The sequence below is a fragment of the Alligator mississippiensis genome, chromosome 12, assembly GCF_030867095.1.
Source record: "Alligator mississippiensis isolate rAllMis1 chromosome 12, rAllMis1, whole genome shotgun sequence".
Lineage (NCBI taxonomy): Eukaryota > Metazoa > Chordata > Crocodylia > Alligatoridae > Alligator > Alligator mississippiensis.
The window spans coordinates 53184628-53210798 of record NC_081835.1 but is presented as its reverse complement, the minus strand read 5'-3'; the positions used below and the strand labels follow the sequence as shown (position 1 = coordinate 53210798).

The 26171-nt window shown below is 43.2% G+C and overlaps 1 protein-coding gene across 3 annotated transcripts; it reads right to left on the bottom strand.

Moving 5' to 3' along the window:
• TMEM268 (transmembrane protein 268) lies at positions 1-21074 on the bottom strand. Of its 3 annotated transcripts, XM_059715560.1 has the most exons (10): positions 20620-21074; positions 19476-19580; positions 16906-17261; positions 10951-11060; positions 9886-9993; positions 8463-8612; positions 7240-7350; positions 6509-6589; positions 5273-5458; positions 1-3537 (listed from the first exon to the last, which is right to left on the bottom strand). In XM_059715560.1, the coding sequence occupies exons 3-10, from the start codon at positions 17000-17002 to the stop codon at positions 3358-3360; spliced, it is 1023 nt and encodes a 340-aa protein (XP_059571543.1). In that variant the 5' UTR covers positions 17003-17261; positions 19476-19580; positions 20620-21074; the 3' UTR covers positions 1-3357. The 3 variants fall into 3 exon arrangements, with proteins under 3 accessions (XP_059571543.1, XP_059571542.1, XP_059571544.1); XM_059715559.1 differs by lacking the exon at positions 20620-21074 and having other exon boundaries at positions 19476-19672; XM_059715561.1 differs by lacking the exons at positions 6509-6589; positions 20620-21074 and having other exon boundaries at positions 7222-7350; positions 19476-19679.
• Between the last annotated feature and the right edge of the window lie 5097 nt (positions 21075-26171).

Here is a 26171-nt window from a genome sequence, read left to right as displayed (position 1 = left end):
TACTGGAAAGACATTCTTTATTGCTTCTGATTTCACATGGAATTATGTATTTGCATTGCAGTAGCAACCTAGAGATTCCAGCTCACATTGGGTCCCAGGTGTACAGGGCAATACACGCACATCGTAAGAAACTACCCTGCCCCAAAGTTGCTTGCAATACAAACCAAGAGGGCAGACAAAGAGTGAAAGACGAATCAGAGTCGTAGAAGGGGAAATTAATTGACCAAAGCGTGGCTCAGGACTGGCATCCACTTCCCAAACCAATATCCAATGAATGTAACTAGAGGTAACAATTTATATTTTGTCACTGGAAGTTGGTCTGTTGCCAACCTTCATGAAAAGGGCAATGCTTAGCAATAAAGTGGAACTTCAGTTCTATCTACACTGATAGAGTCGATGTTAAGGTTACCCTAAAGCCTAAGCATATCAATCACCTATACCACAAACCTCTAGAGATGGACCCTGGCGGCAGTCCAGTCCAGCTCCAGAAGCTCTTTAGAATTGCCAGATGTGAGGTTTATCCCAACCCACTCACCTCCAGACCTGCCCTGTTCTGCATGGTGCTTGGAGCTTACCCAGATGTGCAAGCTTCAAACCAAGGAAGTGTGCCTGAAGTAATCTCACCGTTCTCTGTTCCACCCTTCCAGTTCTGTTTCATTCCCTTTTATCTCGCTATGACTATAAGTAGAGACAAGTAGTCCACAAAATGATTGCTAGAAGGGCTCCACAAGGGAAAGCTCGGATACACCTTATGAAAATAAGAAACACTCAGGAAATATGAAGTATAATAGGAATGGTTTTGGTGCAGGCTACCATGAGAGTTATAGATGGGGAAGGGTGGCTCATACGGCTCTCACTGGTTTAGGGTGACCTCAAGGTCAACACTAAATATCAGTTTAGATGTTGTCCTGCTGGTACAAAAAATTCTCTGTTAAAACTCCTATCAGTTTCAGTGGGGCTAAGATATCTATGCAGAAGTTTATAACGTTCAGAAAAGTATTGGACATTGACAACAATAATAAGAACATTTACTGTTATCTGAGCTGGAATGAACAGCTATAAGGGACACACATCTCATATTTTAGGACACAGACAAACAATTAGCTTGGGGATGGAGTAAGGAAAAGATTGCTCAATGAAGCAGCTGATTTGATCATTTTTTCTCTGGGTTTTCTAGCCTATTCACTAGTGGTGGCACTTGTCAAGACAAGCTACTGAACTGCAAAAAGTAGTCATCTGATATCATATGTCAATTCCCATGTTCCTATTTAAACGAAGAGACTGGATGAAGCCTGTTTTAAGTGGCATCTTTAAGGGCACCTATACATGTGCTATGGGATGGGGGGGGGGAGGCATTTTTATTAGAACAGCTCTTGGGAGCCGCTCTAATTAAAACGCCCGCAGCATCACTTGTATTCAGCATCCGATGTCTCAAAATGGTGGCAGGGGCACTTTCCCTAAAGCTTGTTCAATGAGCTGTAGTTAAAGCACCCCCACAACCATTCTGAAATGCGGGGACATTGATACACAAGATTAAAATGCTCCAGCAGACTCGATTAAGCAGAATGCATTGGAGCATGTGTAAAAGTGCTCCCAATGCCTCCATTGAGAGGCCATATTCCAAATGAAAGTTTTATCAACACAAATAAGACATTTAGGGGATTCTAGTATGGAACAGCAAGCCAGAGATGAATCACGATGACTGTCTAGCCCCCTTCACCTAGCTCATTACCGCGGTATCTTGGTACCTATAGCAATAACCCCACGCCTATCACCTCATAACCAAAAGATGGATCCTCAAAAGATGGATCCATATAATCCTCTCTTACTATTTATACTGGACAGCTGGAAATCCTCCAGAGAACTGTAGCCTGAAGTCCGCCTGCTGACATCAGTTAATAGAGTCATCAGTTGTCAAGGGAATTCATATGGAAAACAGAAGTTGTATCTGGTTTGTGTACTCCTTCATAATTATTACTTTCATATACAACTACTTGCATATTTACAACACTTCATTCACTGCCTGTTTATTAGTTTAACCCTATACCAAGCAGACATTTCAATCTGATCAAAATTCACTCTGCTTCCATGTCACATTCAAATGCTATGAAAATATACCATGTCACAGCAGTGCAGAAAGGACACCCTTGGGTTTCCAATGTGTCGCATATTGCATTTATGAACCAAGAGTTCTAGATTTTTGCATTTCTTTTTGTCTCAGACCAACATGGCTGCCAAATACATCCCTGAAACAACATCCTGAGCACTTTTGGGAAGCAGATCAGCAACCTCATAATCCAGTAACATTGATCAGATTTGTGAATACTGAACAACTGTCTGGACAGACTCCTAGATTAAATAGTTCTTTGGGTCAAAAGTTTTGACATCTTCTGTGTCTCAGTGCTGATGAGCATATTCTGGTGTCTAGCAAATAATAAAAACAATTTATATTCCATAGTAAATATTACATTTATATAATCCCTAAATAAAGGCATCTTCCCTGCCTTCCTTGTGCAAAGAAACTCCACAGTCCATTACAAAAGCTGAATGGGAAACTGGGATGTATGTCTACACTACAATACATCTACACTGCAAACTGAAGTGCAGCATTGAGAAGCAGAAGTTGGCAACCACTGTTCTAAATGGAAATCCATGCTGCTGCATTTACACTGCTTCTCATATCTGAACTAGCTTGCAGTCTGCAGTGTAGGCAAAATCCACAAACTGTTACGAGTTTCTTCAGAGGGTGCAAACAAGACTAGGTTCAGATCTCCATTGGGAAAATAGAACTTGTCTGTGCAAGAAAATAAAATAATAGTCATGTTATTTTCCACACTGGGGAAAATGCAATCATCATGCATGCATAATGAATCAAGAAGGAACTTTGCAAATTTCCATGGTCCTTGCATCAAACCTGGCACAATCTCAACCTTATCTGCCATCCATCATCTGTACATTTCCACACTTACACTTCTAGTAGCATGCCCTGATAGCTCATTATAAAGGCCATTAAATGTACTCTTTGTACTGAATACCCCACAAACATGACTGGTGATAAGAAAGCCACATTTCTAAGAAGTACAATTCACTACTTCTAATGGAATTTGGCTCCTGGGCAGAGCGAGAGATTGGGCAGGTAGGCAGCTGTCTCTCATTTTTTCCGAGTGGTATTTTGCATATTTAATCAAAGTCATGTCCTCAGCCTCTTTTTTGTGTTCTTTAATCCTTGTGTTAGTCGGAACAAGTCCCTCAGAGGAGTTGCAGCCCACTTCAAGACTTCCTTGAGCTCTGGCTTCTTTCTTGAACCATTGTATTCAAAAGGTAGTTGCTGCAACAATTCTTTCCAGGGCTATGCATTCACCTCGCCTTGAAACAGCAGTGTCCTGTGTTAAGTACACTAGTTTTTATGAACTCGCAAGGGCAGGGGGCATTACTATGTTCCATGTGCTGTAACATAATGACCTGAGGGAGCTGGCCATTGACCAGCAGTCTGACATAATTGCCACTGAAGATCACCAGCAAATGTCGGGCCATCACCTGGAATAAGAATGACAGCAGTGTCAGAGGCACTTCATACTTCTGTTCCTATATCAGCCCCACAGCGGCAGGGATTGAGGATCAGCAGACATGGTGATCAATCTTTGGAGTTAATGTTCATGATGACAGAATTTGGAGGCAACCATAGGTATCAGAGATGCAAAAGGTCTTTTATGTCCTGATATCCATTTCTCTGCTCAAGATGTGCATATTACCCCATTCGATGATATATTAGGTAGATACTAAACAGTGACTTCCTAGTACAGTTTCCTACTATTTCTGATCCAGCCCCCAAACAAATGCCTTAACAGAAGTGGACAGTCACAAAAGTCACAAGTGGTTTTTTGATATACTTCCCACAAAATTATAGGATGACTGTAGGAGACTGAAAACCCACTAAAGAAATTCCTGATCAAGCAAGAGGTATCTGGTGCATTCAGAAGGTTAAGTTAATCTGGGTCTGATCTAGGTTACACTAAGACCATTCTACTTTAAGGCCAATATAATTTAAGCCCATGTGAAGGCTGCCAGCATCCCATAGGTGGGACTTAATGTAAATGTGAATCGAGCCCTCTGTCCTTAATGCACAATATATGTGATGACTCCCAGGAGCCCAAATGATCTTTAGTGATGGGTAAGTAACTACTCCAACCATAGCTCAGGTTAGCAGTACTGGAATATTATTGCCATCACAAACCTGTATCAGGTGGTATGACAGCCTCACAAAAAAGCCACCATACTTGTTCTTAACTGATAGACTGCTGAAAGGCCAAGGGCTAAGCAGACTGCAAAAACTAAAATACTTCACCCTGATGGTAATTATAATTAAGCCAAGTGGGCACAGTTGATACAGAGGCAAGTTTGTACTACTGCTGTTTGTGATGTACCTGTTCTGTCAATAGTGGTAGTCTCCAGGACTCATTCACACTCAGTTTTCTTCATGGAAGTATGCATACAATCATAGAAGAATACCCATACCTTTGAACTCTCATGCTGAGTCAGCGTGAGGACACACTGGTTGCTTGAGACAAGTCTTTAAGAGCTGAGTCTACAAAGCAGACTTAGGTTTGACATGACATTACCTAACTTTTAAGCACCTTGTTGCCTATGTAGAATACTCAGCTACTGCAACTGGGACTGATGGAAGACAGGAGCCAGAGCGGGGAGTCACTTTAATAGTCATTAAGCATGTCTGTGCCCTGAGTCTCATAGGAACCCCAGCAACAAGCTCCAGGCTACAGGGAGACACCAGCTTCTCAGATAAAATCCCTCTACTGAAGCTAACTGTCAAACCAAGTCAGTCTTTTCTGGCAGAAACAATTAAGAGGAGGAGATGGCAGTGCCTCCCAGCCTTGAGGTATCTAAGGTAAACCTCTGACAGATGTGAGACCAATATTCAAGATAGGTAGGCAAGATGGATTTAAAACTGAGGCACCTACATGATGGGGAAGTACTCTAGCCACTGGGTTTTGGTTACAAAGAGATCACCTCCTCACTGGGTTTTATGAAGGTAATTGTGCTCTAAGACCACCAACAAGACTGGACCACACAAGTAAGATACATGCACCGCACACCAAGCAGAAATATAGATGCCTTGGGAATGTTACTGTTAGAAATGTAGGCACCTCCAGTTAGGCAGCTGCTCAACAGGGTTTTGAGGTTCTAGATTTGGGCTTAAGTGCCTCAGTTGGCAGCTGGGTACCTAAGGCACTTTGTACACGTAGCATCATGTTACCTCTGGAGCTGCTTGGGGAATGAGCTGCATCAGGTCACTGCATGTCAGAGTCCTTTTCTTTAAGTTCTTCTTGCTGGTTAGGAGAGGGGCTTCTTCAGATGAACTCTCCTCTCCCCTTTCCTGAGCTGGCTGGATGACTGTCTCTATAACAATGCAGAGTTGGTCCAGACTACGCTTCAGGGCTGACTGAAAAGGAAAGGGAAAGCATTCAGGGTCTTTAATGGTGAGCAGCATTGTTGTTCTACCTTTGCCATCCTTAGCTCTGTGTAGCTGGCAAGGACAATTTACAAGACACAGTTCTGTACCATTATCAATGATAATCCACTCAGGAAAGAGTGAATTAAAATGTTTTAGGGTGAAGAGCTATCTGTGCCACTTGGAGCTAGTCACTGTTTCCTCACCAGATACTGTGCCTGGTCTAGAATATAATCTCACTGTAGAAGTAATTTATGTGCATGCACTGTTCTTCTAACACAACTGACTTCAGGGTGTTTCTTTGCAACTGCTCACCACCAACCATTTCAATATCTGGACCAATGAAAATAAGAAGTTACAAGGATGTGTATTTGCAATAGGTGATGGCTGTGCAAGGTTCCTGCTGGTATGGAAGAAAATACCCACACCAGGATTTCGAATCATACCCAGTAACTACACTACATTGTAAATGCAGCACTTTTTGAAGGTCATCAGGGTAAGAGTCAAATGTCCTTAGTTAGGTAGAATATCTTTTTACTCCTCAAGCTTTCCAACTGATTTATACAGGATGGTTCGGGGATTCAGGTCCTATTCAGTATAAGCAAGGACGTAATTTTTTTTCTTCATCCTGGATGATCTTCCTCCATCAAACTCTCAGAAACTAGCTATTTAGAAATGTAAGCATCAGAATGGCCAAGTGAATTACCAGTGAACTGGGCATTTGTGCATGCAGTTGTTCATCTACATATTGCTAAATCTTGGCCCCACATGAAGGCACCCAATAACAAGGTAATTCAAACACAGGAAATTGTTTTATTTTTGTGAAACCCACAGGATGCAATTCGCCAGCACACCCTGGATTTTTCTGCCACTCCGGTGATCCCAAGTAGAAAAACCCAACTCATCTAGTAGGTTCAACTACTTCTTATTGGTTTTGTGTTGCTGAAGCAGCATAAAGCAACAAGGGAATAGTGAAAAAAAACTGCATAAACAATATCCATCATTTCTTCTAAACCCTAAAATTGCTAGTTCATTATTTACCTCTTGGTTTCTCTTCAGTTCTGCAATATAGTTTGTTAAGGACTCAAGACACTCTTCCAGGTTGAAGTAGACAAACCAAAGCTGGGAAAGGTGGCAAGTGTTAAGGAAGGAATAGAATTACTTTGTATATGCCCGTCTATCTGTAGCTCTACCACTTTGGGGTCTTCAAAGGCTTCAGTACAGAAGCAGAGGCTGTCCCTGCCATGGAGACTGCTGCTAGCTAGGGGAGCCAGACTACAACCCATAGTGTGACAGCAACTCTTTCGCTCTATCTTTCTTTCTCTCTCTCCCTCTCCAAAAGGGGCCTGATTTTCTGAATATGCTAAGCACCACCCCTTTTAAAAACAGGTCCCTTCAAGTAACGTATCTAGAAATACTAGATACTTAAAGATGTGTGGGCTCTGTATTATGTACTTGCATACCACTGTCTTTAAAATATAGAGTGTAATCACTTACAGACAGGGAACACATTTTCCTCTATACTTGTACTACTGTGAGCACACCAATAATACTTACCAAAGAATAATTAATAAGAATTTTCATTATCCTGTATTAATATCCCACTTTTGGGAAGAATTTTCACCACAAAGATATTGGTGTGAAACCCACTAAAATAGCAGGGGGAGGACACAACACCTTCTGGAGATCCTTTTTAATGGAAAGATTGATAAATGCCTCTGTATTGTCAGGCACTAAAGAGAAAGATACTATACCTCACAGCACAAGGATACTTGTAGAATGCTCTGATGCCGATCCATAGCATCTGTAATCCCCACAAGTAAATTATGTCTCATGAAAGCTTCATTGGCAGCTGCTAGCCTTACATCTGTATTCACATTTATCTGTCAAATAACATGGGAGATAATAGCATGTTTCATAGTGACTTTCAAGGCCAGCCCACAATCAAGAATTTTAAAGAGTCTGATGGTCTTAAAGTCCTAAGTGTCTGGAAAATAGCAATAAGAGAAACTATGCCTTTAAGAGAGGATTTCAAAAAATGCTCAGCTCTAGCTTAGCCACCATCATTTGACTGAAATTGTTTTAGAAACCAAATTATATTCAAACAAATTATATTCAAACCAAATTATATTCAAATATTATCACAGTTATCATGGAACATAAATCATAATCATAGAAGTTAGGGATAGTTATGACCTGTAAGATCATGGTCCTTCCTCCAATCACCGCCCAGGTCAAAAGTGTCCCATACAGTACTTTTTTTATTCCAATTTTCTGCCTAGAAATGTCAAGGAATGGAACTTCTCCCACCTCCTTTGGAAGACTATCCCATGGTCAATAGCTATCCTCATAAGAGGCCTGATCCAAAGCTCATCAAAGTCAATATAAAGTCTCCTGTTGGACTTGGGATCAGACCTGGTAACTTTTAACTTTCAAATCCATCCTTAAAATTATGCTTTGCTGCAATCCCTACATAGCAAAAGTAGTCTACTGATGTTCTGAGTCCATTGCCTATCATGCTGATTAATAGTGTATCACTATTTCACTGATTAATAGTGTACTCTACCGTCAGTTTGTCTCCATCTCTTGTCTCTTATCTTAGACTCAGACTGCAAGATTTACAGTGCTGGCACTGTCTTTTTATTCAGTGGTTTGTACAGTGCCCAGCACAATGGATCCACAAGAAGGCTCCTTGGTATCACAATAATACAGATAATAAATCATTAATAATGTAGTAATAATGACCATAAAAACATTAAGTAAATAAATAAATCAGTTTTTCAGACATGCAACCTCAATTTTACTTTTACAGACTATTTCTTCATCCAATTACATTGAGCTCATTTTAAAATATTTTGTCCACTCTTTGGCAAACTATTTTTTGCACTCTTTAAGCTTTTCAAATATTTTTACATAATTACTTTGCTCCCTCGGTATTTGCTGGGAAATGCTTGCCATGCTTACATAAGTGATCACATGAACAACTTCTTCTTACCTTCCTTTGATATCGGTCAATAATCAGTATTACGATAATAGTGACTGCTACTGCAACGAAAGTCACCAATATGCTGATTTCCCAGTAGCGTCCAAAAGCATACAGTCGCATTATGGAATAAATATTTGTCCAGAGAGAAATGTAGAAAATCTAAAAAGACCTAGAGAGACTTAGTAAGCAATACTCACAAAATGAGAATGCAGAAGAAAAATCAAGAAGAACAAGAAAACTGCTGTTCCTTTCCTCACATGTTGCTGCCTTCCCATAAATTAATTAAATCACCAGGGATTGTCTGACAGTGGAAATGGAGAAAAGTCCCATCTAATAAGAAACTGAAGTACAGAAGCTATAGAAGTAACATCAGGACTGTATGAGTTCCTGGGTTATAATAAAAAAGCAGTGATTATCAAAGACAGCAAGTGAATTATTTATGATTTTTCACACTGAAGGAACTTAACTAAATTCCTTATTTTAATAAGAAATGCATTCACTGAGGCATACTGATAACAACTTACTACAGTCACTGTGTTTATAATGTCCTCATACCCAAGCACTCAGGGTACTGCAGGGACTAGTAAAATGAAATAATGTGCAGGTGACAGCCTCAGAGACCACTCTAGGAATGTAAAGAAAGAGACTTCTAATGAAGGGGAGCAGAGTCCTATTCATCTGGAGGTAACTTGGGGTGGTATATGTTCAAACAAGGGGGTGCCTAATGAGGATAGGTAGTTTAATGACAGATAGAATGCTATGGTGTGTGGTATGTTCTAATATAATGTGATATAATTTATTGCAATTAAGCCAAGAAATATATATTTAAAAATCTACTAGAGAAAACAGGGGAAGCTATATGCAATGAGTGACCAAAAACACCTCTGAAAAAAGACAGACAGGATAATTATTCAAACCAAGACCAGTTTACACCATTCTGTTCATGTTAAGGGGGCTATAACTGTCACACGTGTAATTTAGTCCCAGTTTAAGGCTCAGGAACCCTGCCAATGAAGTGTAAAGTGGCATTAATGTAAATGAGAACCAGGTCCAGAGTATTACCAGATGGTTTCTGAGAGCAAGACAGGATAGACAGTGGCACATACTCCCATGGGAAGGAATTCCACTCACTTTAGGGCCATGGCAGAAAAGGCTTTGCCATCTAAACTGGGGCTCCCCAGAATTGGGTAGTGTAGAGATCTGCCTTGTTACAGAGCAAATTCTGCATTTGCCTTGTTACAGAGCAAATTCTGGGATTTTTCAAAGGGGCTCAAAAGCCAACCTTGGTGGGACACCTACTACCCACGTGTGCCATGTAAAATCCATGTGCCTACTCACTAATTCCCATAAGCTCCTTTGAAAAGTTATAATATATCATTCAAAATACATCAATAATGGCCCAAATCAATAATCCCCCAACCAGGATCCTTACCACAGCAATAGCTATTCTGAAAGCTCTGGAGTTGTAGAACATGTAGCGTCTTATTTCAGGCTTCAGAACTGGGTTTTGAATTAAACTTCTCCATTCATCCATTGTCATCTGTTTGGGAACCAAAACCAAATGAGCTCCACCTACTTTTTCATACAGAGCTCTAAGTATCGTCAGAAAACAAACTGAACAGTGGTTAATAAAGGGCAAGGACAGTATTTCAAATTATTAGATTAAGAGAATTGGAACTTAAAAGGCTGGGGCTGCCAGGAAGTGAGTCCAGCCACTGCACTGCCCCAGCCCCACTGCGCATCCGGGGGCAGAGAGACTGGCTGCATGCACGATGGCCCGGGCTGTTCCCCTGCCTAGGCTGGCTGGGACCAAGGGACCTATTGCAAGCTGGACAAAATCCCTCAGCAGGTCGGATCCAGCCCACAGGCCATATTTTGCCCATCCCTGTCCTGGAAGCATTGCTGAAACTTTGTGAGACAGACTCGCCATACTGTAATGAAGCTGCCAAAAAATTAATTGTGAGAACCAGTATGAAACTGAGGCCGTATTTAAAAGTACACAAGGGTTTTCAGCCTAGTCCCAAGCCAATGCATCAGCAATGCTGTGTCCTCCAAAAAGCAGATACTTCTCTCTCTGTTACAGTACTTTCTTTTTTCAGCACATGGAATGGTTAATTTAACTGCTGAGTAATTAGTGGCGAGAGCATTACTCAAGTCTAACTCTTCACTAACAGTAATCCTAATTTTGTTCCAATTTGTGTCAGTGAGAGTCTGGCCTTTTACTGAAAAGGCAGCAACATCAGGCCTTTTAATATGATGGAGAGCACTATTACATTTTGTATAGTTTTTTTCCCTAGAATCAGGCAGAAATTTACACGGTGTAACAATGAACTACACAGGCATAATTGGTAGCCTGTTCATATATTTGACTTTGAATAACAGATATGCTGTCATTTAGACCTTGATTTCTTGTTACAGATACAAAATGCCAAAGACAAAAAAATACCTGTCACATCTGCAAGCCATTTGGTAACCAGGTTATTACTGAGGCACTTACCTGAATTCCCAAGTTCTTCAGTTTCTCTACACAAAGCTCCAGGTCAAAGGAGATGGAAGAGAAGTTATTGATAGCACTGAGAACTGTAAGCACCTGGCCATTGTGAAGCTCTGCAAAGGCATCAGAAGACAAGACAAGTCTGAGCGTGATAATAATGCTCTGATTAGTGACTTGTTTTCATCACAAAAACTAAAGAGTGCTTGACCATGAGGGAATAAGAGAAAACCAATCACATGGAGAAGATTGCAACATGTGACATATCCCAAGCTCTCTCTCCAGCATGTCTAATAAAATCAAAAAGGAATAGTGTTACAACTATTATAATGTCATACTATGAGGTTATACTCCAATAGCTAGTTATACTGGAAAAACAGAGGTGGAAGGTAAGGAAAGCAAATTCAGCACATGCTAAAAGGGGAAGTGATCTGTTATAACATGATATTCTGGTCTCCTAAGGAGTAATGCGCTACAGGTGTGGCACCATTCCACTTCAAGCTGGTCAAAATGCAGGGTGGTCTGAAATGTCTGATTTCTTAAAATTAGTTTTACCCCAAATTATGAAATATAAATTCTGAAGAAAAAGAATCAGACACTCAAAATATGGTGTTTCTCAGATGGAATATGACCTCTATGCTGCCACAGATGTGAAGACAGGTAGTCAAGGAGTCTAAAAGTCCAAAGAACCGCAGCCCATGACAGTCCACATGCTTTCCCATCACCACAGATGCTGAGAGCCTGTCCTAGGCTTTCCAGACTAATTCCCAACAATCCAACAAGGATCCTGGAAAATCTGAGGGCCCTGGAAGTAATCAGGATGCAGGAGCAGAACCTTGGTCAGATCTACAGCTATTAGAGCAGGGGCAGGCAATTATTTCGGATGGAAGGCCGCTTACCCAGTTTTGGCAAGCTGTTGAGGGCCACATGGGTAGCCCCACCCCTTTAAAGGTGCCCCTCCCCCTGGTCACCATCTTGGAACCAATGTCTTGGGACCAATGTCTCGGGGCCACCACCGGTGTGGCCCAGAGCAGGGCACAGGCTGGCAGGGGTCTATGGAGCCGAGCTGAGCTGCACCAGCAGGAAGAGGGGGGAGGTGACCCGGATCCATAGAGCCACTGCTGGCCGGGACCCTGTACCCCTGCCGCCCTGCTCTGGGCCCTGCCAGTGCTGGCCCCAGGATGCTGGTGCAGGCCCTATGCTCCCATTGGCTCCCCGCCCACTCACTCCTAGTGTCCCCCAGCCCCGCAGTACAGGCGGGGGGCAGCATGCAGACCCAACCCCCTGCTCACCAGCAAGGAAGGAGCTGGTGCTGAACACAGGGAAAAGCAGTCCCTTGCCCACCCCATGACCAGCACTCCCTGCTGCAGCCACTCACAGCCCGCGCAGGGCTGTAATGAGCAGGCACAGGCAGCCCTATGTGGGTTGTGAGCGGCTGCAGTGCAGGGCACCAGACACAAAGCAGGCAAGGGGCCACTTTTTCCCGTGCTCAGCACCAGCTTGTAACGCACCCCTGCTGCCAGCCTGGGCCCCGTGCCAGCTCTGGGCTTGCCCACCGAGGTTTCGCTGGGGCAGGAGCAACTGCTCAGTGTGGAGGAAAGCAGCACCCATGCTTGCCGCACTGGGCAGTGGTTGCTGCTACCACCTGCCCGGAGCTCATGCACTGGGCAGCACAGAGGCAGTGGTGGCAAACACTGCCCAGCATGGCAAGCGTGGGGGTGGTGCTTTCCTCTGCGCCAAGCAGCTGCTCCCAACAGTTAAGCCCCGAGCTGGTGTGGGGCCCAGGCTGGCAGCAGGGGCGGGTTACAAGCTGGTGCTGAGCATGGGGAAAAGTGGCCCCTCGCCTATCCCGTGCCTGGCACCTTGCGCTGCAGCCACTTGCAGCCCACCTGGGGCTGCCTGTGCCTGCTCAGGACAGCCCCGCATGGGCTGTGAGTGGCTGCAGCAGGGAGCACCAGCCACAGGGCAGGGGGAGGGTTGCTTTTCCCCACACTGAGCTTTTCTCCGGGGTCCTTCCCTGCCCTTCCCCCCCCTCCCCTTACCTGAGTTTCCCACACTAGGGCAACCACATGGTCCCAAGCCAGAAGCCCCTTCTGGGCCTTCTGGCTGGAGGCAGGGCCAGGCAGGCTCTGATCTTGCAGGAGCCTGCCAGGGCTTCACCTGGGTCCTACTGCCCCTGGTTCCTGTCATTTTTTATGGGACCCAAGGGCAGATAAATATTAATTTTCTAAATTTTTTAGGGGCTCCCCAGGCTGGATAGAATGGCCTCATGGCCAGATCTGGCCCGTGGGCTGTATTTTTCCCACCCCTGTATTAGAGCATTCCCAGATATGTTCATCAGGATGCCTGTAGCTGAGGTAGTCCTCCTGATGGGGCTGCCATGAATCCATGGACTCTAGAACCGCTGGGGTGTTCAGCAGCATGCTATGAACCCAGGCCAAGTCCCATGGAAACCCTGCCTTCAGTGAACAAAAAGTTCATCCAACCTGAGTTGTTTTAGAAGACACATTTCAGCTAGGGACAGATGTTACACGTAACCGGTTTAAGTGAACAAAAACTGGTGTAAATCTGTAACAGAACATATATTCAGTGCACATAAACCAGTTTCAAAATGGCTGAAACTGGTTTGACATAAACCTGGTTGAATGTAGTATTAGACAACTGATTTGGGTCAAACCGGTTATGGAACTTCTGTCCCAGACCCCTTCCTGGTTTAAGTTAAATCAGAGTTCCCCAGCATCCCAGATGCTTTGCAGCCCTGGGCTGGGCTGGGCTGGGCTGGGCTGGGCTGTCTACTCCAGAAAGCAGGGCTGGCCCCACCCCTCTGCCCGCTAGCCTGAGCACTAACACTGCTCCAGCTGGCTGAGGAGTTTGAGACTGCAGGCACATCAGCGCCTTCCTGATTTTACCCTGCCCCATCTCCCCTCGCAGCTTGCTGCTCAAGTAGGGATACTGCCCCCCCCCCCACTCCCTACCTCCCCTCTCCCACAGCATGGACCCCAGTCTGTATGTGGTCACAGTCACACCACCCCTATGCTAGCTAATGCTGAGAGGTGTCTGTGCATGTGTGTCTCCTTGTTTCTCTGGGAGAAAGGCTGACAGAACAATGTCTGCTTAGGGCTTTTTGGACCTAATCAACAGGTCAGCTGATAATGTCCCTCCATCCCTTCCTTGGAAAAAGTTTTTAAGAGCTTGAACTAATGACAGAGGCTTTGTTTTCTCGATGGACTTATAAATGTTGTGTTACCAGCTCCCTGCTGGCTCCCTCACCTGTCAGGTTTTCTGCAGACAGTATGAAGAAGCAGGGAGTGCCTCAGAGTGCTAGTCAGAGGCTAAGGTCTGGCAACACTCCTGTCCCTTGAGCAGCAAGCCAGGAAAAGCCTGGAATTGTGTCTGGGATTGTGCAGGCAGGAGAAAACCCATCCCTAATCGAAGCATCCTGCCCAGGCCTCACCCTACCCCCACCCTTAGCTCAGCATGGTAGAAGGGAAGGGAGGGCTGCTGTAGCACCCCCAGCTCCTAGCCTGAGCCACCGCAGGCATGTGCCTGTATTTCTTGATTTAAAAGTGAATGACTATCCACCTCCAAATCAGTTCAAGCTCTGCAGGACAGACTAACCTGCAAAGATTGAATCAATTCAGGTTCAGGCTTTTTGAATGTCTGTCCCTAGCCTTCAAATTCAATGAATCAACATTGTCTGTTCTGTTCAGTGCTGTTGGTTTACTTCCATTCCCTCAATGGTGGGCCAGCCAGGGGAATTTGGGGCTACACTAAATCATGCTGGCTGCAGCACTCTCCAATGGATTATTGCACTGGCTAAGAATGAGGCAGAACTCCTGTGCACTCAGCCACACCCCACATAAATCTGGCTAGCACCCACCTATTTTCTACACCACCCAACAATTCCCTCAGGTCAGGGAACAGCAAGGAAACCAAATTCCTTCTCAGACCATGAGGGTGTGGTCCATCTACAAGAAAAAACTGAAGGGAAGGCGTATTTCAAGACCTGTTGTGTACGTGAAGTAACAATACTCAGTTTGTTTTCTGAGTTAACTGTTTCATCAGAATACAGCAATGTGGTCTAGTCCAGTGGTTCTCAACCTTTTTTGTACCAAGACCCATTTGTAAACGTTGATGGCCAGTCCCAACCCAGTGCCCCTCACTCCCAACTCACTGAGCCCTGCCCTCAGGCTCCCGCGCCCAGTGTGTGGGGCAGGGGAGGGCCCAAAAGCCCCTAGCAGCCCCTAGCAGGCTGGAACTCTGGCAGCTCACAAGGGAAAAGCTATGGTCCCCCACATCTTTCTCCTTTAAAGAAGAATTCATTTTTTAAGTTTGTTTGCAACCCTTTCATATATTTTTGCGACCCAAAAGTGGGTCACAACACTCGGGTTGAGAAACACTGGTCTAGTGGATTAAGAGCAGGAAAGACATGAAGCCACTTACTCATCTTGTGACTTGGGCAAGTTACTCAGGACAGAGTCTAATAATATTGGGTACCTGACTTTAAATGTCTAGGATTTTCACAGGGGCTTAAAACCCACAACTTAGGTTGGAGCTGACAAGAGCTGCAAATGAATGCTCAGCACCTCTGGAAATCAGGCATTAGCTCCTGGATGTCTCAAGCTGGGCAACCAGAAATGAAAGCACTTAGAATGAGCAGACATTTCTACAGATATGACTATGGCCTGATTTCCAGAGGGCTTGAGCATCTGCCACCCTTCCTTATTCATTTAATTTAGGAGTCACTTTGAAACTGTGGCCCCTTGTCTTGCAGTTGGGGATTTGCATGGGAAAATCACGGCAGTCTGTTGTAGAATCATAGACAAGTATGACTAGAAGGGACCTGTAGAGGTGATCTAGTCCAACCCCTTGCCAGAGGCAGGATCATTCCTATCCAAACCATCTTACACAAATCCATTGTCTAACCTAGCAAAACTACACAGTCAACCCAGACACAACACAAGACATAGTGCCCTAATCTGCCACAGATAAAGGAAGTGGACCACAGCAGCCACTATCCTGCTGTTGCAAAAGTTGTTAAAATGCCCTCCAGAGATCCCAGGATAAGGGCCACACCCCTGCTAGAGGAAGACAACTCGCCCAACCCCTCTCCCCAACAGTCCATAACAATCTGACCATGGAGTAACAATTCTTCCTGAACCCAAATATAGGGATTGGTCTGACCCTGAGTGGAGGGCCAAAATCCTCTAGCCAAGGGACTCTGGGTTTAAGTTCCAGCAGGAGCACTGGCACACCCAAGCCAGAATCTCCAGCCCTGGTTGCAACCAACAACCAATATTAGTGAGGAAAATCTAGCAGCAGGTGGGGGAAAAATTCCCTCCTGGTTCCATGCAGCAACCAGCAAAGCTCAGAAGCATGGGAAATATGCTTATGTTCTGCTATTTATTATTATTATTATTATTATATATAGATTCGGAACCATGGTCAGTCTGTAAAGGAGTATTGCATTACCCAACATAAACTGAGGAAGGGGGTCATTTTACAAATAAAGTCCATGATTTTCAAAACTGACTATTCACTTTCAGTGCCCAATTTGAGGAGCTGTAAATGATCCTGATTTTCAGCATGTGGACACTCGCCATTCCTAGAAAATCAGCCCTTTTGATAGGGTTCCAAGGTAAGCCCTCCAAAACAGAAGATGAATAAAGATCAAAGTCCACCAAAGCCTATGAGACCCATCAGGCTAACATAGCTAAGACACAGCCAACTATGGCTAGCATCATGCTAGGCTGTCTTTGACTCCCTGACCAAGTGCATTTACAGCTGAGCCGACCAGCAGCAGCATTTAGCTCAAGTCCAAAACAGGACACACTCATGTAGCAAGATCCTGCACCGAAGATAGAAGATAAACAACCCTGAAAAAACACATCTTCTCTTAGTTTAGTGATACTTGATTCAATATTCATTGTTTGTAATTGGCAACTTAGGTTGTTTGCTTACCTTTCACTAAGTGGTTCTTAGAGTAGAAGATGGAGGAAGAGGGAGAAGACAAGGAACCATTTTTCTCAGCTCCATTTGCTTGGCTTTCATGTGACATGGTGAATAAAATGTCTCTATCAGGATCTCTTAGCTTGACTGTTATAAATCAAACACTCCACATTCATGAATTCCCTCCTTTCCTTTTTTATTGCATGGAAACAGCCAGGAAAAACCAAGTCAGCATGTTAAAAAAAAAATTCTCCTTGTCATGGGAAGTAGATTATGATTTTTTTTTTCACAGTGAAGAGTAATCTCATTGTCTTCAATAGGACTATTAACAGGAACTTTTCTGCCTGAGCAGGAGTCACAATTTAGCTCTGCAAGAAAGAAAAGAAATGGCGACACTTTGGCCTCTGCTTCTGTTTCTGAAGGATTATGGTATACACCCAAACAAATACTGTTAGTTCATGCCTCCCCACAATCCTCTGAGATCAACGTAACCCATAGACATGCCATAATGCCATATTAGTATTGGCTTCTTCAGACATTATTTCCACACGTACACATTTTAGTCAATAAAACAACAACCCTTCGCACTCTTCAGAAAAATCATCCCGTAATTAAACACTACTGTTTACACTGTGCAGGCAATTAGTCAGTTAATGAGCCTGATTTTGCTTCTCCTGAAGCCAACAAGAGTTTTGCCATTTTCATCAATGAGATAAGGTCGGGGGCATTGTAAGTATACACCTGCAAAGTTCTGCAGTCACTGAGATACCGAACCATTAATGTTGGGCAGTGCACAAGTATAGTGCAATGCACGGGTACAGGAGAAAAGAAAACCCAGTTCAGATAACGAATACACAAATAGATATTTAGAGTGCCTAAGAGAAAGATATATTCTGAAACAAACTAGAACTTCCAGCTGGAACCTAGAGAAATGTTTGAGGAAATGTTTATCTGAAAAAACCAAACAAAGTATTATTTTTCAAATACACCTCTGCCCTTCATTTCCAAGTTCTAGATGGTGCCAGAAGCAGATGTGACCCTGCTCCACAGCAGAGACGGAGACCGTTCTGTCCCATTTTCAGTAAAATGCGGCTGAATCAGAAAGCTTCTATGTTTCAGATCAGTTGCCAGCATCTCCAGATGTTCCTCCAGACCAAACATCTGAACATCTGCATCGCAATCACGTTACATCCCTGGCGCTCATTTACATTTCTAGTAGAATCTACGTAATTCTCCACAAATACCCATTGTTTCTTCAGCCCATTTCCCATCTCACCTCTATCCCAGGTCCCTAGATTGTGACTGCCACCCTTGGGAGTTTCAACAGGCCTCTCTTACCAAACACATCAGTGCCACTCCCCAGTTACATGCAGGATTGCTTCAATTGAATCCATAAGTATAACTGAAATTTAATCCAGCTAAATGAGTGTATCATATTCATCAGCTGAAGCACAGTCAAACTGGAAACTGATGCAACAGATGCTATGTGAAAAGATTTCTATGCTTACAGAAAGTGCCTGCAAAGGGCAGAAAACTCAGTTAAGGGAGTAACGCTCTAATACTCTGGGCATAATGAATGGTGCACTTGTGTCTGCATGTATATACCATTTTAACCATTTTTCCTCCTGCCCACTTAGCTGGTTATGCGTGTACTCAACCTTATCAAAACAAGAGATCTAGTATTTGCGGGTGAGGGGCACCGCTGAAAAGTAGCTTTCTTCTGAGAGCTCATCTGTACCCACACGTGCCCTGCCTTCATCCCATTGATCCCACCCCCTGGCACCAGCTCAAATGAGTAACATGCTTAGTTTCAGAAGTAAGCTTCTCTGCACCTCAGTTTCATTGGAGAAACAGGCAAAACAAGCACATTGCCCAAGCTTAAAAGGAAAGTGATGAATATTTTTCCTCCTCCCCCTAGCACTTTTTACTTTAAACCCAGCACTTTGGTGGGAAACAAGAGAGAAAACAAGAAAAAGGAAAACCACAAAATAGAGTGTATTTTTCACTATACAAACACAAAACACAGCATCAGTGCTGGGGTCATGTAAAGCTACAGACAAACCAGGATTCTCTGGTTTAGGCATTTCAGACTTTTCAGTCACCTGGGATGTGCTTGCCTTAGGAGACCACTTCAAAGGAAACAGCTAGTTCAGAGCAGGAAAACCTACCTCCTGTTAACAAACAGCAGACAGCACTGACAGCAGCTGCAGGGAAGGTGCAGACAACATAGCTTTATAGTCTCCTTTCTGCCCAGCATGCATCTCATTTCTCTTGGCTCACTTTTATCACAGAAGTAATGCCCCTTTTGGGAGGTCTCTCTTCCCCACACTCTTCCCCATCTCTACCTTCTCCTCTTCCCCCCACATTAACATTAATATTCTCTCCCTCACTGCCCAAGCTCCCAAGGACTCTACCCTTATCTCCTATTCACTCCCTAAGATCTGCCAGAGCTTCTCCTGTGACTACTTAATTTGTCTCCTCAATCCACCCTAAGCTACTGCATTTCCATTTATGTCATTCCATATTTTGGTTAAACTCCAGATTAGACCCCCCCACATGATAAGGGGATTCAAAAAGCTTACCTGGTCCAGTCATGGTTCAAATGAGCTCTACCCTGGTCATTCTTTCTTCTTTCTTTGTATGGGAATATCCAACACTGGACACTTTGTGCCTTCACACTGTTCACCCTAGGGACAGAAAAGTCTTGGTTATCTGGGGTGCTTCAGCTACTGTACAGAGCAGCAGCTGCAGGAATAAATCACTCTTATTCCCCATAACTCCCAGGGCCAAATAAGTACATTGGTGCAACCACTGAAGTCAAGAGGCTTGCAACAGACATAGATGGGCCCCCACCCAGCTTCTCACTTTCATTACCCTATGTTGCAAGCACTAGCTTGCTACATATCTCATGTGCGTGTGAGTTTCATCTCTGCCATATTTTAGAAAGGAGTGTTAGCCCTCTCGATTTCTCCAGAAGTGTTTCAATATCTCTCATAATAGTACAAACAGACTCAAGCTGTAAAATTTGGACCCAGGAGACCTCCTATTTGGAGGAGTTCAAATCTAGGTTACACCCTACAGGTCTAAAGTTGGTCCAGTAAGTTGATCACCAGGATGGTCTGAAGGCTGCACTTGCCCTTAAACAAGTGTGACTCACACTGAACCCCTAACAAAAAAGCAAGAAGTTATAAGCAGGAGTAAAGTCAAAGTAAAGTTTTAACAATGGGGCTATGGAGTTGGTGCCTGAAGTTCAAGCACTGTAAAAAGAAATGCTGAAATAGTCAAGTAAAACTTGTTTCATGGACTGCAATCATTTCCAGGGTGGAGAAATTCCTCTAGCCAGGCCTGGCTTTGATGAAGGCTTCAATTCACTGTTCTTGCTGAATTCTGTACCCTTATCCATCATGCCCCATACCAGACACCGCGGTGTCACTGTTGGTGAGTGATACACCACCATGCATAAATTCCCATATAACTAGTCCAGTGAACAGAGATGGACAGTGGTAGGCATGTTTTTTGTTTTCAAGAAAAGCACAACTGCCGTGCAGATCTCCCTCAGTGATTAACAAAGGCTATGCAAACTCTCCCCTACATGAGACAGTTAGAGATCAAGAAATTCACTCAACAGCCTAAGGGCACAGAGTGAAACACTTTGTGTCATAACAGATTTGGCAGAGTCATACAAATCACAGACAAATATAGATAGGAGGAATGGGAACCACATACCCGGGCCTGAGAATTCGCTGAGTAGTCACAACAACGGAGAAGATGTTTCAGCAGGGTATTTCCCTGATTTCATTTACAAATATATATCTGTGTAGAGAAGCCAAATAAAAGTGGTTTAGGGGCTGCGTCCCAAGTCCTTGTTCAGCAATATTCAAATCCATTTCAAAACAGGAGAATGCACAGTCAACCGGGCCAAATGACAGACATGATATCACCTCCCTCACTGCTGCATCCAAGCCAGCTTCTCCCTGAAAAACTGAACATGATCAAATACAAAACCAGAAGAGGTCTCATCACAGTTTTCTTTCCATCTCAGTCTACTGTATTACAGGAAAATGATTGCAACTTCCCTAAGCAATTGGGCAGTGCAGGAAGAGAAGAGGTTCATTTTGAATGGTCTGTAGAGTCATGATCTTGCCAAATAATTGGGACATACCAAAACCAGACAAATATAAACGGCTTTATGAAGGCAAAGACTAGGTCTAATGGCAGATCTTAGCATTTCTTCATGTTAGTGCATGCGGATCAAAATTTAAGAAAACAGTTCTCTTTACTGCATACATTCCCTAGAGAATATGATCACATGATTTTCCTGTAACTCTGAATTCCTCTGCTCTAGTTTACTACAGACATTGTGGGTAATGTGTTAATTGAATTGCAGGGCCGCATTGAAAACAGATTTGACTTCATAGTTGTTATCCGCATGGGACCTTATTATATTGGCAACTGCAGGCTGATAGAATAAAAGCATCCATTCAGCTTGGTAAATCATACACTTTCTTTGTCACTAGCGCGCAGGATCACTTCCCCCCACAAACCCAGCCGTGCCAAAGCTTGCAATGCAACTGCATCAAAAGGAATAATTGTGCTTTCCTCCTCTTCTTGCCTAGAAAAGGATCCAGGGAGAGCAATAAAATGGTGACATGTTTAGAAAGGAGACTGTGAGCGCACTGTTAAAAACGGCCTGTGGCAAACCACAGATGGGGTAATAAACATGAAACCAAATCTCCCTGGCTGCTTAACTGCTAATTTGCTCCAGCGCATAAACTGTACATATCACTCTTTAGCAAAAATTACATGTGGGAAATGATTTCAGAGCCAAAGCTTCACCCTATTTAAGCAGCAAAATTCCACAGTTTGCAAAGGAACCAGGAGCTAGCTGTTAGGAACAATCCAGTGGCTGCAGAGGGGTGTTAGATGTAGAAATTCGATTATGCTAATGGGGCTAAAAACTGACCCCCTTGCCTAGGTTACCCATGCTCCCTGCATATTATTGTGTGCCAGGGCATATGGTCCCTACTTGCTATTCTACAAATACATTGGAGTGGACTACAGCTAATGGATCTGTCATGATGTATATCCATCAGACACTGCTGCTTGCCAAGCTGGAGTGCTTGAACTGCAAGATCTTAGTACAGTATGGATACTTGGGTATTACTCTTCTGTTACTCTCTAGCCTTTCCCACATGGAGATTACCAATGCTAAGAAGAAATATTGAATTTTATTAGGAGATGTTTAGGAATGTGTTATTAGTAGCTGTTTAGGACTACTAATCTAAAGGTCCCCAAAGTCACAAATAAAGAGACTGAAATCAATGACTAACATTAACTGAAGAAATACTCAAAATCACAACTTTGGACCCTCACTCACAACAAAGCACAATATGGAAAATATCCCAGAGTATACCACAGGGGAAAACTGAGGGAGACAAGGGCACTGCCAATGCCCTGCCATTGAAACTCTTGACAGCTCCTGTTTCTCATCATCTTACCTTCCTTTACATGCTTAATTTTTGATGATTTACTAATGTGTTTTAATAGCATTCTGGGTACCCAAATTAGGTGCACTGCTCTATATCACTTTTGGTCCTTCTTTTCACTTTGTTACACACAGATTCTACTTTTGCCTTTTTTCAGTCCTTTGAGAGAGCCCCATCCTTCAAGTGCTCCTGAAGATAATTGCTAATGCTTTCCAGATTGTTTCAACTATTTTTTTAAGTATACTTGGGCAAATTTCATCCAATTTTGTCAATTGAATGCATCCAACTTATCTCAATAGCCTCCCTCAATTCTGGCCTGCATTTTTATCCTTGGTTGACATTCAATGCATTAAGCGCCTGGTCAAAAATAACCTTACTTCTGTGAAAACTAAATCAAAATAGGCCTTGATTGCTTTGGTTCTCTGTGTCATCCATAGTTTCCTTTCCTTCCCCATTAAGTACAGACCTCTTCTTTCCTTTGTTTTCTTTAGACATCTAATATATTTATAGAACCTTTTCTTTCTGCCTTTTATGTTCCTTGCTAGAGGTAACTTTTGTACCTTGCCCTTTCTGATTTTATCACTGTATGCTGCGCTGTTCCCATCCAGTTATCTTTAGACATCTGATGTTGTTTCTACTTTTGCATAATTCATTTTTAATTGTAAGGTCATCAACCAGCTACAAAGTGTGACCCAGCTCCACAGCAGAGACAGAAACCATCCCGCCCCATTTCCAGTTAAATTCACAGGACAGCCAATTGGGACAGGTGCCACTTGTATTTTTGTGAAGCCTAATTTTTCAGTGGAAAAATATTTCCATCAAAAATTTCCTGCCAGCCCTAATCAAGAAAGGGTAACAGTGTTGGGAAATGTCCTTTGCTCTCCTCTCATACACACACTTTCCACTTCTTGTTCTCTGGACCTGTTAAACACAGTTCATAGGAAGCCATGGATCAGAAACCATTAGGTATAATAACTATATTTCCTAATATTTCTGAAATTATGTATTTGAGATCAAAAATTGCTGCTGCTTCTGAGATAAATCACAGCTCTTTTATTGCTCCCTATTTCTGTCTTATTGCCTGCAAAGCTTAAGGTAAGTTAATGGTCCAAAGCACTGCATTCCTTTGCATTATCATAATACAGACAAACTAACAAAAAAAAACCCTTCTGTTGTCCTGAATAATGGCTCCATTATTGATCCAACAGACTCTTCATTAGATTTTTTGAGGCAGCTGAATGTAATTTAACATGTATTTAATTTTTAGTCTAATGCCAGTCTGAGCCAATATAATTACTCCATGAGAATACTACCAAAAAATAGATTAGTATAAGCTACTTTCTTTTGGCAAGCTGTTTTTTTTGCGGAGGGGCAGGATATCTTTTTTCTAGGTAACACTGTTTTGGTGGTTCTTGATATTCGTTTTCTTCAAGATTAAGCCAGATCATCAACTGCAGTAAACGGAAGAGGTGCACCAGTACATAACAGTTGAGAACCTGGTCGCTTGCCTTTTGTTATAAATTAATGTTAGACTCGATGATGGAAAACAAATGGGGAGCAGGGGAGGGGGGAAGAATCTGGTTAAGAAGCTAAGTAATAGCGAATGGGAAAACTGGTCAAATTTCATCATGGCAAAAGGATACTAAACAGATACACAAAGCTCATGCTAATTTATACCAGTTGTCAAAAGTGTGATAAATCCATGGGGTTTCAAAAATCGGCAGGGGATACAAAAACATTTAGTCAAAACTACTGAAGATCAAGATGTACCCCCAGGGGCATAACCAAACCAGAGGAATAGGAAGCAAAAAACAAATGAAATGTGAAGCTATCAATGAATGCTGGAATGATTTTGAACTGTTCATACAAACTTTAATTAATTTAGAGCCTAGCAACCAGTCAAAACAGATCTGTATGTCATTGCAGGCAGCATCATGAAAATCGACAATCAGTATTCAATGAGAGTCCTGTTACTGATCATTTCTTTGTAGTGTTCTTTTCAAAATCTCCAACTATGAACTTTAATCCTCAGTTTGGGCATCAAAATGCCTGTGGAAAAAAAAAACATTTTTCAATAAAAAGAAAATTTTTACAAAAAAATTGTTTTAAAAAAAATGGAAATTAAAATTCCACCTTTGACTTTGCTTTTTTAATTTTTTGCCGCTGGACTGAAAACAGGGAGTAAAACTCAATAGCAAGAACTCCTGTGAGGTTTTTTTTCACAGCAATATTTTGCAGCTTGGTCTCTACCCTGGAAAATGAAAGATTACGGTTTATGCCTATATTTCTCATTCTAACATAATAAACCTAATTAAAAGGAACACTTTCAAAGCAAAAAGAGTCAGTCACAAACTTTCTTGAAAACTGCTTTCTTCTTGCCTGCTGTCATGCCCCCTTGTGGTGTGCCACATACAGCACAAATGCACATGATTCAGGGTAGGGATGATTCAGGGTAGGGACCTTATTCTCATCATGTCATATTGCAGTCATTCCAGTTCAATGTTGTATCCCTTTTCCTATGCTCTACTTGCCTCTATGTATTATAAGTGTGACAGCCTACATCCTGCTTGATTAAACAGAAGACCGTCTGAGCTTAAATTAATGAACTGCTAACAGCTTGGGCTAAAAAGCCAAGCTTCTTGGACTGGAGTAACTCAGACACAAAGACAGACCTCTAATGAGGTCCTACGTGCAGGAATTGTGCCTTACCAAGGCCCTGCTGACCAAATTTGCCATTGGATGCCTGCTGACAAAATTACATAGTGTAGACCATTGTCTGTGTGTTCACACAGTGCTTAGCACATAAAATCAGCGAAAATGAGGTTTGAAAGGGACTTCAGGAGGTCATCTAGTGCAACCCCCTGCTCAAACCCAGACCATCCCCAACTAGATCATCTCAGCCAAGGTTTTGTCTAGCTGGGTCTTAAAAACCTCCAAGGATGGAGATGCCGTTTCCTCTCTAGGTAGCATGTTCCAGTGTTTTACAACCCTCCTAGTGAGAACATTCTTCCTGGATTCTACTTCGTCTAAACTTCCCTTGCTGCAACTTGAGACCATTGCTCCTTGTTCTGTCATCTGCCACCACTGAGAACAGTCCAGCTCCATCCTCTTTGAAACCCCCTTCAGGTAGCTGAAGACTGATATTAAATCCCCCCTCAGTCTTATAGATTCATAGATTCATAGATGTTAGGGTCGGAAGGGACCTCAATAGATCATCAAGTCCGACCCCCTGCATAAGCAGGAAAGAGTGCTGGGTCTAGATGACCCCAGCTAGATACTCGTCTAACCTCCTCTTGAAGACCCCCAGGGTAGGGGAGAGCACCACCTCCCTTGGGAGCCCGTTCCAGACCTTGGCCACTCGAACTGTGAAGAAGTTCTTCCTAATGTCCAGTCTAAATCTGCTCTCTGCTAGCTTGTGGCCATTGTTTCTTGTAACCCCCGGGGGCGCCTTGGTGAATAAATCCTCACCAATTCCCTTCTGTGCCCCCGTGATGAACTTATAGGCAGCCACAAGGTCGCCTCTCAACCTTCTCTTGCGGAGGCTGAAAAGGTCCAGTTTCTCTAGTCTCCCCTCGTAGGGCTTGGTCTGCAGGCCCTTGACCATACGAGTTCCCCTTCACTGTACCCTCTCCAGGTTATCCGCATCCTTCTTGAAGTGTGGCACCCAGAATTGCACGCAGTACTCCAACTGCGGTCTGACCAGCGCCCTATAGAGGGGAAGTATCACCTCCCTGGACCTATTTGTCATGCATCTGCTGATGCACGATAAAGTGCCATTGGCTTTTCTGATGG

Coding starts and splice junctions, on each gene's coding strand:
- TMEM268 (XM_059715560.1), bottom strand. CDS start 17,002: ATGTCACATGAAAGCCAAGCAAATGGAGCTGAGAAAAATGGTTCCTTG. Junction 8,613..9,885: donor TCAGAATAGCTATTGCTGTG/GTAAGGATCCTG, acceptor AGGTCTTTTTAG/ATTTTCTACATTTCTCTCTG. Junction 5,459..6,508: donor AACTGAAGAGAAACCAAGAG/GTAAATAATGAA, acceptor TTTCCTTTTCAG/TCAGCCCTGAAGCGTAGTCT.